We start from the raw sequence: 16,064 nt of genomic DNA on the forward strand, positions 1-16,064 counted from the left end.
TCCAACGAGTGGTCGTATAAGCTGGGGAACCGAACGGTTCCGGAGTTATGATCGATTGAAGTTTCCGCTCAACGCGCGCCGACCGATTTTCGCGCGCAAAAAAGTCGGATTTGACTGTTATTAAATCAGATTGAATGTTCAAACTGAGCAAAATGCATTATTAGGGACTCTTGAGGGTCGCTGAGTTCAGAAATTACAGATACTTCCAAAAAATTCACGTTTTTAAAATTGCAGCTCCGTAGCGCTATTTTAGAGGCCCACTGAGCGCCGACCGGCCGCTCAGTGGTCCTGTACGGAGCTGTAATTTTGAAAACGTGAATTTTTTGGAAGTATCTGTAATTTCTGAACTCAGCGACCCTCAAGAGTCCCTAATAATGCATTTTGCTCAGTTTGAACATTCAATCTGATTTAATAACAGTCAAATCCGACTTTTTTGCGCGCGAAAATCGGTCGGCGCGCGTTGAGCGGAAACTTCAATCGATCATAACTCCGGAACCGTTCGGTTCCCCAGCTTATACGACCACTCGTTGGATGCGGAAAAAGACGAGCAATTTAAAAAACTGGTTTTGGTTCAAATCAAAAAATGTGAAATTTCAGTTTAATCTGTTTAAAAGAAATTGTTTTTCCTCAAAAACTGAAAAAAAGCACATAAATTAATTTAAAAATTTAATTTTGGGATTTTGACCTTTAGAATCTTAAAGTATGCAATTTAAGACGATTTTTCGTCCAAACCGGACCTCAATATCTTGTTTCGTTCGAAAGATATCGAGGTTCACAGGTTTTGACTTCCACCCCCCCTTGCGCCCCCCAAAATTTTTTGGGGGTCTGAAAATTTGGGGAAAGAAGCGCTCCAGTATTTGTAACTGATAGACGAAGTTTGAATAAGTTTTAGTGGGGGGGCGAAAAATGTCGTTTTTGCATACGGCTCTTTTATTATAGTGGTGGGCTTGGTATCTGGTCGACTTAAAAAGATGCATTTTCCATAAGAAGTTGACTACTTATTTTATTTTGTGCATTTTACAGCTAGTGATTCATCTGAATTCATGCGCAAAACATTGGAGGGTCTTCACATTCGCAAGAGAATACCCTCTAATTCACCTGGAAATCATGAATTCAACTCTGTCAATTTTCAACCAGTAGGTAAGTGAAAAAGTCAGCAACTTTAGCCTGTGACATTCTGCAGAACGAACTTCAACCCAACTAATTTTCTTCTTGCTGTTTTTAAGACTTTCACTGTTATTTTTTGAAAAATGGGAAAGTGGCAATTTTAGATCTTTCCGGTCAAAATTCTATGAGCAAGCTCTTGCACTACTGTTAAGAAATGTAGAGTCCCCATTGTTGCTTTAAAACCACCGCTTCTCGTTAGGGAGAGGATGATTAATATCCATTAAGAATAAAAAATTTCCCTGCCGTACCAGGTCTACTTCATCCTGTGCAATGGTGTCTTGCATTGCAACAGAAACAGCAAGGGTATCATTCAGACCAGGTGATACTGACCAAACCTCTTCCAGTCTAATTAGCATGACAACATACAAAGGCTGCCCCAACAAACTAAAGACGAATCCCGTTCGAAGCAAACTATTCAAGATAGGTATCAGAGTACGGTTTGCAGGAACTTGTAGCTTACTTCATTAGCTTTCTGAGTAAAACAGTGCCAAGTTTTTTTCAGTTAAATCCACACTCTTTCGATCTTGAAAAATCAGACCAATGAGATCCCTTCATCTACCAATATAGTTGTCTTTTTCTTATTGTGTTACCAATTTTGCAAAACTTCTCATTTGTCTCCATGTGTATTCAACTTTCGTGGCTAAGGATGCTTGTTTGATTTTCGTTACAACTCCTGCCTCAGATAAGTTAAAAAATAGTTTGACAAAATGCCTGACATCTTTTTATGCAACAACTATGCATTGGTACAAAAATTAAGTGTGTTACACCTTTTTAGTGTATTTTCCGAAGGAAATACACTATTGCGTTCTCCCCTGATGTCAGACCTGGACCAAAGACCATGTATTGAGCATCGATCATGGGTCGTAGATTACAAATATGCATGCCGTTTGGATTCATATATATATACTCTCTAGACTTATAGACTTTTATATATATATACACACGCTTATTTATGTATGTATTTCCGACTCATCGTGGTTTTTCCGATTTTCGCTGGGTTATATTTCCCTCATTTTAAAAAAGTTCCGGGTGAAACTTTTTGCGACGTAAAGTAAAGGAACAGGACTACCATTCTGCCAAAAAAAAACGGAGATCGAAGTATTACATTTCGAATGGTGGGGGCGAGAAGTGGGGGGAGGTTCAATTTTGTGGGCGCGATAACTCGCGCAAATTAAAAGCTTCCCCCCCCCCCCCCGAAATTTTTATAGAAGGAAGATCTTACTTAGTTCTAGGCTGGCATTGAATTTGAGCGAAATCGGTCGAGCCGTTTAAAAATGGCGAGCTTTGAAAGTTTTTTTTCCTTAATTTTTCTTGGAAGCGCACAAGCATGGTGCAGTTGAATCTGTCATTGCGAACATAATCCATAACATCACTGTCTTGCAGCTTTACTTTCTGTTTTTTCCTTTCTTTTTCAGGTACTCGTCAGCAATCCAGCCCATCGACTCCACTGAAAAAGCAGCAACAATATCTGTGATCATATTAATATCAATTTATTACAAAAAAGAAGGAAAAAAAGTTTTGATTTTTACCTTTTTGTATCAAATTAACTCGAGTTTTATGAATTAGAGTAAATTATTTTTCGTTTGTAATTTTTTCATTTCTGTTGAGTATTGTAAGGTTATGATGTGTTAAGCAAGAGTAGCGTTTGACATTTTGATCAAGAAAATCCATCACAAAATTCAAGTTTGAGACATTATTACCACATCCTCCATCCGGCCCTGGTCGAACTTTTTAGCGACTTCTTCCATTACTAAATTTTAAGACACCTCTCAGACATAAAGGTCTCTTTGAATAATGAAACTAGAGAATCTGTTAAAGAAGATAACATTAATATACTCCATTGATGCAATGAAAAAACGAGCCCAAAGTTAGAACCGCTGCATTGCGCTACATGGTGGTGGCTATATCAAAAAGTAACATATTATTCTGAAATTAATTATATCTTCCATCATTTACTTTCTAGCGCTTAAAAATATCTTCAACCGTTCCTGTAATATTTACAAAAGAGCTTTACTTTCTGTTTAACTTTCGCATTGTTTTTTTGGCAGAGCATATCGTAAAATAAATAGGTAACTCATGTTTATTTTGCACACTTTATTTCTTGTGATATCATCTATGGTATATAAATTAGGTATTATAAAAACAGTACAAGGTAGAAAAATTATGTAAGAAAGTTACAATCAATTTGAGGGAAAAAAAGCTTATATCGAAAATACAAAGGGTACTCATAATACTATTATCAACTACTATGCAGTGGGCACTACAATAATCCAGTGACCAACCCTCATTGCAAGCGTAAATTTTATTTTTACAGAGATCTATGCTTGAAAAAAGTTCAGTGATCTCAAATTTGATTTGAGCACAGCTAACCGCTCAAAAAATCTTTTCAGAAAATTTAAACGACTGTTCATAATAGTTATGTTTTTTCTGGGGACTACTCAGTTACTTGATGTTTTTAGCATAGAGATTCTAAAATAAAAACCACTATGCACATAAATAGAGCCATTCAGGAACTGCTGGCTCCATCCTGCATGTTCTCAAAGATACAAAAGTTTACTCAGGAAAGCTGTTAGTGAAATAAAAACCAAAAAGTATGAAGTCAAAAGACGATTGAAGTTAGTTAACTTGCATAATGTATTAGATGCTCAAATCCCCCCCCCCCCCGGTCCCCAAATCTGGCTGTTTAAAAATAGAATTGAAGGGAAAGAAATTCAGGAATTTGAAAGTCAACCGCCCATGAACGTCTCTGGGATAATTATTCTTACTGGAATCTCATTTTGTTTTGTTCTGCCCAATGCTGGCGACAATCGCCGCTACAGTTCAGAAAACTTTTGAACAGGCTTTTATTCAGGAAAATGCGCACTTTGATTTTGCGCTTTTTCATAGTTTCTCAAGCTAGGTGCGAGTTGGTTGCTGTCACTGGGTAGATCAAACAGAGGCAAAATTTAAACGAAAAGATTTGGATACATAGATCTTGATGGGCAGAATACTTTCAGAATTTTTTTTCGTACTTCCTCTTCTTTTCTTTCAAGGAAACTCATTTTTCTGAAGTGTTGACACACTCGCCAACTACTGAAATAAACACAATATTTTACAGAATTTATGCTATAATTACAAACAATTACACAATTTTTTTACAAAATGCATGAGCTCATGAGGCCAACACTATTTCTTCATTCTATCGCTCCCTCTAGGCTCACTCCCATCATTGAAGAATTTAAAGTGTTACGTAGAGAAGAAAGGAAGTACTTCAGTACAATTTTGGAGGGGTAATGAATGATCTTCATGCTGCCATTTCCGGGCCATGAACCTAGGACCTAGCAGAAATTTTGAAAATACAACTTTTTTACTATCAAGGCTTTTAAAATGTGGTGATACACAGTTCAATTTTAGGCCATTTCAGGCTCTTAGCATGTGCGCACCAGATGACCTTTTTAACTCCTGAACCCTGCCGAGGATATATTAAGTCTAAACCTCTCTATGCCGACAATCGTGAAGATGTAGCAGTTGTCTCCACCCCTCATCTTGTGGGAGGTTGTTCGCAGTGGAAGAGGACAGACGGTTTTGTCTCTTTTGTTCATGGGAATATCCGCTATTTTTGTTGCTACATTTCTCCCAATTGCTCCTCTGATGAATTTGACAACTATCTTCTCTCTCTTGAGAGAGCTTTTAAATCATCTAAGGAACCCCTGATTGTAGCGGGTGATTTTAATTCCCGTTCACAGGCCTGGGGAGATTGGAAGGATACGCCGCGCGGCCGAAAGCTACGAGACTGGGCCATCTCAAATGACCTCTTTGTGCAGAATGATCCAAATTCAGCTAACCCTACTTTTGTTGGAGCGAGGGGGAACTCGTATATTGATTTGTTCTTTGTCTCTTCTTCTCTGGTGGATAGAGTAGTGGAATGTTCTAATCTGGCCTATGGAACTACGGGAGGACACGAGTGTGTTTTGCTCCGCTTGAAATCTCCTTTACAGTCCTCAACCCCCTCCAATCCTAAACCTGCGGGAGGATGGTGGATAAAGGAAGAGAATATTAAAAAATTCTCGTATGATACAAAAAAGAGGGTCTCCTCTGTACTAGCGCACAGCCTGCTAACGGCTTGTACTTGTTTGGAAATTATTTCAAATTGCTGCAACAGAAATTTTAGTAAAAAGACAGCTTTTCGTTTTTCCCCTGTGCCATGGTGGAATAAGACTACTGAAGCTAAAAGGGTGGACTGTATTTCAATCAGGAGAAGGCTTACTAGATGTAAGGACCGTGAATCCAGGAAACTAATCATGGAACAGCTGAAAACTGCTCAGAAAGACATGAAAATAGAAATTTGGAAAGCTAAAAGAGCATCCTGGAATGACTTAATAGACCAACTCGAAAAGGACCCTTGGGGGAAAGCCTACAAAATAGTCACCAGGAAAAGAAAGAGACCTTCCTCTCAGGACAAGTCAAAACCCTCTCGAGAGGAAATTCTTGATGCTTTTAAAGATCTTTTTCCAGTTCACCCCCCCATCACTTGGTCTCCTATGCCTATAGAGGAAGATTCTGTTCCTTTGTTCACTGTTGAAGAACTTATTCAAGCGGCATCGAGACTGAAGAAAGGAAAATCCCCGGGACCAGACGATATCCCACCGGAGATTGCTAAAGCTTTTATTCTTACTAATAAAGAAGAGTGTTTGGATATGTTTAACGATTATCTTATTAATGGAGTTTTTCCCCAGGAGTGGAAGGTAGCCAAGCTGGTCTTGATTCCGAAGGATCAGAAGGGATCATCAAATAAGAAAAAGTTTAGGCCGATTTGTATGCTTAGTTTTCTGGGGAAGGTTTTCGAAAGGATGTTACATCAAAGGATCTCTCAAGAAGTTACCCTTTCCGATTCTCAATTTGGGTTCAGAAAGGGCCTGTCTACAAATGATGCTATAGAAAGAGTAAAGACAAAAATCAAGGAATTCCGTTTTATGAATCCAAAAAAGCCTATCGCATTTATCTCCCTTGACATTAAGAATGCGTTCAATTCGATCTCTTGGGCTGACTTGATAAACTCTTTAAAAGAAAAGGGAGTGTCTAATTATTTGATCAACATTATGCAAAATTATTTAACGGATCGCTATGTTGTCATCGAAGATCTTACCCTGGAAGTTTTTTCAGGTCTCCCTCAAGGAAGCATACTGGGCCCTCTCTGCTGGAATGTCGCTTATGACAAAGTTGTTGATCTCATCACAGAACCGGCATCACTAAAAACAGCATTTGCGGACGACCTGGGAGTGATTGTCTCAGGTAATAATACCTGGGACTTGAAGAAAGTCTCAGGAGAAGTCACAAAACAGATTGGCGATGTCCTCAGAGAAAAAGACCTTACTCTTGAGCCTGTGAAATCCGAGGCCCTCATTTTTGGTAATCTTTATAAGATTTCCTCTGTCTTAGTAGATGATGTCAGGATTAGATCGAGCGAATTGTTGAAATACTTAGGGGTGTGGCTCTCTAGAGAAAACCTTAGTTTTGACTCTCACATCGAACTGGCTTGTGAAAAAGTGGAAAAAATTATCAGATCGCTATCTTGTTTAATGCCTTTGTCAAAGGGGCCTTCTTTTCTTAAGAAAAAGCTAATTTTCACGTCTGTCCTTTCTGCTCTCCTATACGGTCTTCCTGTATGGCACCACGACGCCACGAAAATAAGGAATATCAAGCTTATTCAGAAAACTCTTCGCCCTATCAAATTGAGGCTCTGTTCTGCCTACAGGACAGTATCGGAAAGGTGTTTGGAGGCAATTTCGGGTTTTCCTCCCATTCAACTCACAATGGAGGAGAGGATGAGAAGATATGGGAAACAAGAAAACTTCAGCGATATAAAGCAAGACATCTTACATCAGTGGTGCGATCTTTGGCTTTCTTCCCCTCCTTCTGAAGATGCCTGGTTTAAAAGGCTGGTTCCCGATTTCGAAGAGTGGATCCTTAGAGACAACAGAATGGAAACTGACTTTTTCCTCACCCAACTACTATCAGGTCACGGAAGCTTCAGATACTACCTCTTCCGGTTCAAACTAGTTCAGAACCCAAACTGTGTTTTTTGCTCTAGAGTAGTGGTAGATGATGCTCAACACACCTTTTTTGAGTGTGATAGGTTTTTAAGAATGAGACTAGAAATTGAGGCCGATTTGAATGTAGTATTTAATGTAGGAAATTTCCAACAGATAATTATAAAGAACTTGACAAACTGGATTAGAATTAAGAGATACGTTAAAGACATTATTAATATTAAGACCTTAGCTTTCAATGCAATGGACTCTTCTTGATAGTTTTAATTCTTATTTTCTTTTCCAATGTTAATGTTATTTTTTTACGTTCTTTAATCTTACACCGCTCTCTCTCTTATCTTTCCAATCTTTTGGAATTAGAAGTTAGTACTGATGTCATGCTTTATTGCCTTCCCGGTACTTTCTTCTATATTTTATTCTTTAATTGTCATCTTACCTTTTATATAAATACTGTTCTCTTTGTAGTAATTAACTCTGTCTTAGTTAGTAAGAAAATTGACTTAATAAAGAAACACTGAAACAAAAAAAAAAAAAAAGATGACCTTTTTATAAAGAATTATAAGAAATTTCCTGGCAAGTTAGTAATTTTAGGTACTCTTACTCTACTTCCTTCTCGTCAAGGAAAGGAATGAAACATAATGGGCTCGTTTCTACCCAAGAGATATTTCACAATGAAGACAATAGATTCCGTAAAATGTTACCATTAAAAAGAGAAGAAGAAAAAAGTGACTCTTGGAGAAAACGGTAGGGCACCTCCCCCACTTGTGTTTTTGATGCACCATTACTATTAGTTCTGCAGGAATTCATTTGACATGGAACAATTTCTAAATTTTCCAATAACTAACTTGTGCATTACATAACTGGCACATCATGTGTAACAAAGTATGCAAACTTGCTTCAAATAAGTCTCCCCAAATATATACAGAGGTGACTAGTAGATGTGATACAAGCATTAACAGCAACTGAGAATTGAATACATACCTAAGGAAATCTCGAGGATCCTGACTTATCTACATTGCACCCATGAAAAATGTAGCTGCTCAGCTACCTATACATTTTTTTCTTTTCTTCCTTATATATTATTGAGGCAGGTTTTCATTGGCAGTTGAAAAGGTGGTCAGCACAAGTAAAAATAGGCTATGAGCAAATACATATTATCAAAATTGGTATAAAGCTTCTTAAATACTGATCGGATAAGATAAAATATAAGACGAATTAGGTACACCTATTTCACAGAAACATAGTTTACAATTTAAAGTTGTGAGCTTTGCACCCATTTGTGGATTCGAATGACAGAGATTTTGAGTTTTGTCTCCATCACTGAGAAAATAAACTTCTAACCGAAGTGATGACTTCTATCCATAGGCATTGAAAGAATAAAAATATATTTGATCTTTGACCAGTTGGAGTGGAAAAATCGTTGGGGGCATTAGCCTCAACTGTGTACTGAAATTAAGCTTTTTCACGATATACTTCCATTTGAGATATTTCTTGTACCTATTTTGGTAAGAATAATAAGAAAGGAAGATAGAATTGCTTCTTTCATAAATGAAATTCTCTCTTTTGAAAGCGCCTGGATTTTTTAGACAACCTCGTAGGTGATTTAAAAATTACATTTATTTTGTTAAATTATATTTTCTCTTCTAATTCATTTGTTCATTGTTTTTAGTAAATTTAATTTACTTTGTAACTCCGCCTAGAGGCGAGTTGTTTTTCTCTGGCTGGTCCTAAGACAAGGAAAAAGAGGAGGGTTAGGTATAGGGCTAGTAACCCTACCATGTAGAAACACCCAAGCTACGAGAACCAAGACAAAGCTTCGGTACCCAGACAACATATGTATAAATCGACCTAAAGAGAGCAGATCACGGAAAAAAACCAAGGACATCATATTAGCCACATGGAATGTAAGAACCATGAAGAAAGCAGGAAAAATTATGGAAGAAGCCAAAGAAATGCAGAAATGTGCCATTGACATCATGGCTGTTTGAGAAATCAGATGACAAGGAGAAGGAAGCATAGAACAGAATTCTATTTCTCGAACAGCCATGATGTCAATGGCACATTTCTGCATCTCTTTGGCTTTTTCCATCATTTTTCCTGCTTTCTTCGTGGTTCTTACATTCCATGTGGCTAATATGATGTCCTTGGTTTTTTCCCATGATTCGTTCCCTTTAAGTCAATTTATACGTATATTGCCTGGGTACCAAAGCTTCGTCTTGGTTTTCGTAGCTTGGGTGTTTCTACGTAGTAGGGTTGCTAGCCCTATGCACAACCCTCCTTGTTTTCCTGGGCTCAGGACCAGCTAGAGAAGAACAACTCGCCTCTAGGCAGAGTTACAAAATAAATTAAATTAACTGAAAACAATGAATAAATAAACTAGGAGAGAAAAGAACATCACAAGGTTTCATTTAAGCCACATACAACTGAAATCTCCGGGTCTCAAAAAAGGGACCACTATTTGGAAGGCTTTTTTTGGAATAAAGGTTATTTTGAACTTAACTCCATAATTTTCAAGAGCTTGTGCAGTTAACAGATGCTGTTACGGATTTCAGTTGAACTACATTAGTGATGAGCACTGGCATCAATCTTCAATCCTAGCCAAAATTAAGAATGAGAAATGAGATATAACCTGAGAAAGATAAAAAAGAGAATTATGGGCGATTGTAAAAGATACAACTTGTGATCTCGACAAGCTTGCTTACAAAATAACTATAAAAATACCGCTATCTTTTCATTGTTTACTTTTCTTTTTCTTGTTGATAATGACCATGACAATTACATTTTACCAAATTGCGAAAGATACAGCAAACTTTGAAAATTTTAGTGGGGGAAAAAAAATGGAAATGTCTGAGACACAATCAGTCTTAATTAGGAAAGTCTATTTTATATAAAGAATTCAAACAGAATTTACACATTTTCTAGGAGTCTTTACTCTACAAGCTGCTAGTGAATTATTGGTCTTTGATTATGAAATGTTTCATATATAATGCCTACCCATTTTCAAATAGTAACTACGTACAAAATATTAAGGGAATTATCACGAGATCAACAAGTAATGTAAAGCTCAGTTCGATCATCTCAGAAAAAAACATTTTTGAAGAGCTTTGATTTTCATAGCACAAAATTTTGAGTCCACGAGAGAGAGCTTCACTGACTGAACAAACATGTCAGACTTTAATTTTTGAACCAGCTAGTCAGCATGAAAGTATTCATCTCCTCTAGAACTAAGATTGCGTGCTGCTGTTTTTTCCTGCACAGACTTCGAATCTTGCATGAAGAACTAAAAAAATAAACATTTGAATACTTCCATCAATTTCATTCATGGTTCTTTGTTAGTCTCGTGGATCTTTAAACACATTTCTTACGATTATCAGCTGTATTGTCAAAGCTACTTCATGGAATCAAGTTAAAGTTACTTTGATAAATATCAAATCATAAATATTTTAAGCATCAAAAAATAAAAATCTTACATACATTAGAAAAAAAAAACACTCGTACTAAAACATTAGCTCTTTTACACTGAAACAACTTCATATCCCCAGTGTAGACGACAATATGTAGGAAATATTAGGTCTAAATTTGTTGGCACAATATTGTGTCAAAATCTAACCAACACTAAAATGATGACAGTAATCCATTAAGGTGACATTGAACCAATATTTATTAAGTTTTTTTTTTTTTTTTTTTTTTTGGACGTTCAGTCAGTAGGGGTCAATATTGATTCAGTATGTTCTTTCCATATTTTGATGAAATTTGTTTCATATTTCTTCTTTCAGGATAATGTAAGTTTTAAAAAACAAAGAGTTATAATCTTGTTTTTTAAAAATAGATTTCAATAGTATTCGTCAATCATACGATACTTCAATAGAAAATATCATACCTGACATTACTAGCTAAATACTCTGACTTAACTAGGAAACTCTCTAAGAGTTTTTAGAATCAACAATCCTAAAAGACTAACGGCAGGAACGTAGAGATTGGACAAGATAGAGAAGTAGTCTAAAAAAAATTGCTGGTTTGATTACCCAGGAAGTAAATCATATCCAGTTTCAATAAAAGAGGAGAATACTAGAAAAATTGAGATCTGTTACATAATTATACAATGAATGACTTGGGCTGGCATTAACATTCGAATTCTGAGGCAGTTATGGCATTTAGATCCTTCATCAAGCCCTCAAGATTTGCCATTTCTTGATTCAACTCCTCAGTGCTATATGAAGGCTAAAAAACAAAAGAAAAAATTAAAAATGTACGTGAACTTAATGATAGGTTGGTTCCAAGGAGCATGATTTGAAATTCTCAAAAATAAGTGCAGTAAAGAGTGACCCTAAGAATGGCACAATTTGGGACCGCAGGGATTTTTCTAAAACCAGGCCCAAACGATACCCTATGATACCCTAAAACTCTGGTCAAAATTTTAACTTGAATATACGCATGGTTTTTGAGAAATGGGGGGGGGGGCAAAGTTGCCAAATTGCCATCATTCTTGATGGCAAAAGGACAGGAAAAATGGACGAAAACGTTACACCTTCGATGCGTTTTGGCTTTAAATGTTCCTGCTGGGCCCCCGTGCATACAGTGTGATCCAAAAGTCCCTTCCACCCCCTCTAACTTTTTACCTAATTGAGATTAAGATTTGAAACTTCGGGGATATTCCTAGGTCAAAGGGAGCTACTTTTTGGCCCCCCTCAAATTTTCAGGGGGGCCCCCCTTGGGGGGCAACGGCCCCCAACTTTTAATTTTCAAGTGGGAAGACCCCCTTTGTGATAGCTCGTTCGAAAGAGCATAAAAAATACAACTTTTCGCGCAAACCCGAAGTCAATATCTCAAACCGTTTCAAAATGGCGGCCGGTTAAAGTTCAAAATGGCCGAAAATTCACACCGGTTATTTGTCGATGGATTTGCGCGAAAATCGGTACATAGGGGTATTTTGACACGAGAAAAACGAATTTGACGTTAGATTGTCAAAAAAACCGAAATTTCCAAAATGGCCGCCAGTTAAAGTTCAAAATGACCAAAAATTGATTTTTTTATAAATCTAAGTTCAAATTTGTTTATCTTATGCCAAAATACTCTCAAATTCCAAGTTTGAGGAAAATCCATCAGGAAAAAACCGAGGTAAAAATTTTCGTCCATTTTAAACCTTAACCGGCGGCCATTTTGGAAATTTTGGTTTTTTTGAAAATCTAACGTCAAATTCGTTTCTCGTGTCAAAATACCCCTACGTACCGATTTTCGCGCAAATCCATCGACAAATAACCGGTGTGAATTATCGGCCATTTTGAACTTTAACCGGCCGCCATTTTGAAACGGTTTGAGATATTGACTTCGGGTTTGCGCGAAAAGTTTTATTTTTTTATGCTCTTTCGAACAAGCCATCACAAAGGAGGTCTTCCCATTTGAAAATTAAAAGTTGGGGGCCGTTGCCCCCCCAAGGGGGGCCCCCCTGAAAATTTGAGGGGGGCCAAAAAGTAGCTCCCTTTGACCTAGGAATATCCCCCAAGTTTCAAATCTTTACCTCAATTAGGTAAAAAGTTAGAGGGGGTGGAAGGGACTTTTGGATCACCCTGCATAACTGTGTTCAGGTTCAAAAATTTCGGCCGCACAGTGGTCCAAAATGGGAAGAAATTGTGGACAAATCAGGATTCTTGGTCAAACTTTTTAAAAATGGAAGTAAAATTAAATTGATGGTCTCCTGCAGAGTTCATGGCTAACAATGTCCTTATCGGTCCTCAATGCATTGTGTTCAGCTTTACAAATTTGCATCGCACAGTGGTTCAAAATGGGGGAATTAGGGGATAAATTAAGATCCTCTGTCAAAGTATTTATAAATGAAGTAAAACTGTTGGTCCCCTGCAGAGTTCAGATCGTGGATGAATTCATGCATTTAATTTTTTAAAATTATTATTGTATGTCAGACCATATTGTTCACACAAGTTTGTTATAGTACTAATTACCCCATTTTGAACCACTGTGCGATGAAAATTTGTAAAGCCGAACATAATTTAATGCATTGAGGGCCGATAAGAACATTGTTAGCCATGAACTCTGTAGCAGAGTATCAATTTAATTTTACTTCCATTTTTAAAAAGTTTGACAAAGAATCCTGATTTTTCCATGATTTCTCCCCATTTTGGACCATTGTGCGGCCGAAATTTTTGAAACTGAACACAATTTTATGCACAGGCACAGGGGCCCAATAAGAACATTTACAGCCAAAAAATGACAGCCATGACCCATCAAAAGTGTAACTTTTTTGTCCATTTTTCCCGTCTTTTTGTTGTAAAAATGCTGTCAAGAATGATGGCGATTTGGCAACTTTGCCCCCCCCCCCCCATTTCTCAAAAACCGTGCGTATACTCAAGCTAGAAGTTTGACCAGAGTTTTAAGGTATCATAAGGTATTGTTTGGGCCCAGTTTCAGAAAAATCTTCGCGGTCCCGAATTGTGCCAAAAAACGGGTTGTTTTTAGGTTCACTCAATCAATACATAATAATTAGGTTTGTGAAACTTATTTTTTTTTGTGTTTTCATTTTCCAGTAGAAAAAAGCATGATGTTTAAACAAATACACATTCATGTAATACACACGTATTGGTTTACATATATACCAGCCACTCGCGGAGCACTTAGTGCATTGAGCACAAGCAAAGGACCCCCATTATTTGCGGAGCGAGTAATAGTGGCTTCTTTTCCCACATTTCTTATCAGATCAATTGATTTGAAAAGACACCCAACTCGAAACCGCATAGCACTCGCTAGTTCTATCAAAAACTGCTGATAAGTTACGAAATGATGGGATCGTTAGTACATACTTCAGCTTTTGTTATTTTAACTTTTTCAGTTTTCTGTGTTTTTACACGACCATCCAAAGGAAACACTTGCTAAAATGTCCTTGATGTAATTCAGGGGTAAAATCAACCCTTTCTTTTTCAAATATCGAAGAATGAGAAACTGCAGGGACATGATTATGCAAACCAATCAAGAAGGCAAGAGTATAATAAAGAGAGTGTAATTTGAAATAGATAGAAATGACTTACTTGGATTTTAGACAACTGCAATAAATCAGATTGCCAAGGTTTAGTCGAAGAAGTACTTGCTGGCCCAGGTGGTAGTGTGCTTCCAGCTGTCGGAGGTGCTTTTTTATACGGGCTACTTGAGCCATGAGATCGAACTAAAAAAGACAGAGGATAGAAAAAGTGAGGTGAAAGGAAACAATAGGATGAATGAAAAATGATTGATTTAAAGATAAATAATGCAGATGGCCTGGTATATATGTTACGGGCAACGTCCGGGTCTCGGGCAAAGTCAGTCTTTGCCCGGGCATTGATGACGGTGCCCAACTCGCCTGGGCATCGTCGTCATTGACCGGGCATTGACGACGGTGCCCGCGCGAGTTGGGCATCGTCTTCCACGATGTAATTGAGGCATTGCCCGGGCATTGACCGTCCTTGGCGGGCAGCGGCAACGATGCCCCTGCACCATTGGGCAACGTTGCCGCGGGCAACGGGCCACGGTAGGCGACCAAACTTGTCACTGCTTGAGGAGACCGAATGGACCTTGTGGCAACGAATCTAGTGGATGTTTTCTGTCTTTTAGGAGCACCTTCAATTTTACAATCTGACAACGGCCGTGAGTTCGTCAATTCCATTATAAACAATTTGAAGGATATGTGGCCCACTTTGAAAATAGTGCATGGTAAGCCTCCACAGCCAGTCGCAAGGCTCTGTGGAGCGGGCTAACCGCGATGTGGGGGAAATGCTGGGAGCCTGGATCAAAGACCAGAATTCTGAAGACTCGGTTGCGGGTCTCAAGTTCGTTCAGCTAAGTAAAAACAGAGCCTTTCATCTTGGAATCAAAATGTCTCCTTATGAAGCGATGTTTGGCTGCCCTGCAAGAGTGGGACTGAAATCTACGAGGGTCATCCAAAAAGTAAGGTTCCCTACCTTGTATCTTCCGAACGAAAAGAGATAAATCAAATCGGTAAAAACGTACATATTAGGCATACTTTAAGCTTTAAAACAAGCTCAAGTTTTTGAAAATCGGTTGAGGACCTCGCGAGAAAACTCAATTTTACTGAGGCGACCTCCCGTCGTCGCGTGCCCACCTCCGAGGTCAGGATGCGCGGAGAGTCCCTTACTTCAGACTCGGCTTATCGCCTCTAAACATCAAATCGAAAAGGAATTTAAAAGATTTTATCAAGTAGGCCTTACCTCACTTTTTGAGATAGTCTCCGTATCTTTTTTGACATTTTTGGTATCATTACAGCAGCTCTTTCATGCCTTCCGCGTAAAAGGTCTCGTCTTGGCTCGAAAACCAGTCATTGCCAGCGATCTGCACTTCCAAATCAGTTGCTTACCGTGGTAAAATTTTTCCCCAATCCTCCATACTCTCTTAATCTAGCCTCAGAAGACTTTCGTCTATTCCTGAGACGAAAAACTCTCACTGTGGAAAACAATTTCCAACCGATTTAGAGGTGCAGATCGCTGGCAATGACTGGTTTTCGAGCCAAGACGTCACCTTTCACGCGGAAGGCATGAAAGAGCTGCTGTAATGATACCAGAAATGTCAAAAAAGATGCGGAGACTATCTCAAAAAGTAAGGTAAGGCCTATTTGATAAAATCTTTTAAATTCCTTTTCGATTTGATGTTTAGAGGCGATAAGCCGAGTCTGAAGTAAGGGACTCTCCGCGCATCCTGACCTCGGAGGTGGGCACGCGACGACGGGAGGTCGCCTCAGTAAAATTGAGTTTTCTCGCGAAGTCCTCAACCGATTTTCAAAAACTTGAGCTTGTTTTAAAGCTTAAAGTATGCCTAATATGTACGTTTTTACCGCTTTGATTTATCTCTTTTCGTTCGGAAGATACAAGG

At 38.2% G+C, this 16,064-nt stretch overlaps 3 protein-coding genes across 12 annotated transcripts in view; 2 read left to right on the plus strand and 1 right to left on the minus strand.

The window, feature by feature from the left end:
* The window catches only part of LOC109037896 (uncharacterized), a 65,472-nt gene extending 62,222 nt beyond the window's left edge, over positions 1–3,250 (plus strand). For all 4 annotated transcript variants that reach the window (XM_019052750.2, XM_019052752.2, XM_019052751.2 and 1 more), the window contains 2 exons: positions 1,024–1,140; positions 2,583–3,250. In XM_019052750.2, the coding sequence (XP_018908295.2) occupies positions 1,024–1,140; positions 2,583–2,641 (176 nt within the window). In that variant the 3' untranslated portion in view covers positions 2,642–3,250. The remainder of the gene's footprint in view (positions 1–1,023; positions 1,141–2,582) is intronic.
* LOC140223884 (uncharacterized) overlaps positions 1–16,064 on the plus strand; it is a 526,084-nt gene that overhangs the window by 337,280 nt on the left and 172,740 nt on the right. The gene's annotated exons all lie outside the window — the stretch shown is intronic.
* The window catches only part of fra (neogenin protein frazzled), a 184,712-nt gene continuing 171,889 nt past the window's right edge, over positions 3,242–16,064 (minus strand). For 6 of the 7 annotated variants that reach the window (XM_072296338.1, XM_072296339.1, XM_072296333.1 and 3 more), the window contains 3 exons: positions 14,234–14,367; positions 7,739–11,417; positions 3,242–4,597 (listed from right to left, as the gene is read on the minus strand). In XM_072296338.1, coding sequence (XP_072152439.1) covers positions 11,319–11,417; positions 14,234–14,367 — 233 coding nt within the window. In that variant the 3' untranslated portion in view covers positions 3,242–4,597; positions 7,739–11,318. The remainder of the gene's footprint in view (positions 4,598–7,738; positions 11,418–14,233; positions 14,368–16,064) is intronic. The other variant, XM_072296334.1, reaches the window with a different exon arrangement.

The sequence above is a fragment of the Bemisia tabaci genome, chromosome 2 (genome assembly GCF_918797505.1).
Source record: "Bemisia tabaci chromosome 2, PGI_BMITA_v3".
Lineage (NCBI taxonomy): Eukaryota > Metazoa > Arthropoda > Insecta > Hemiptera > Aleyrodidae > Bemisia > Bemisia tabaci.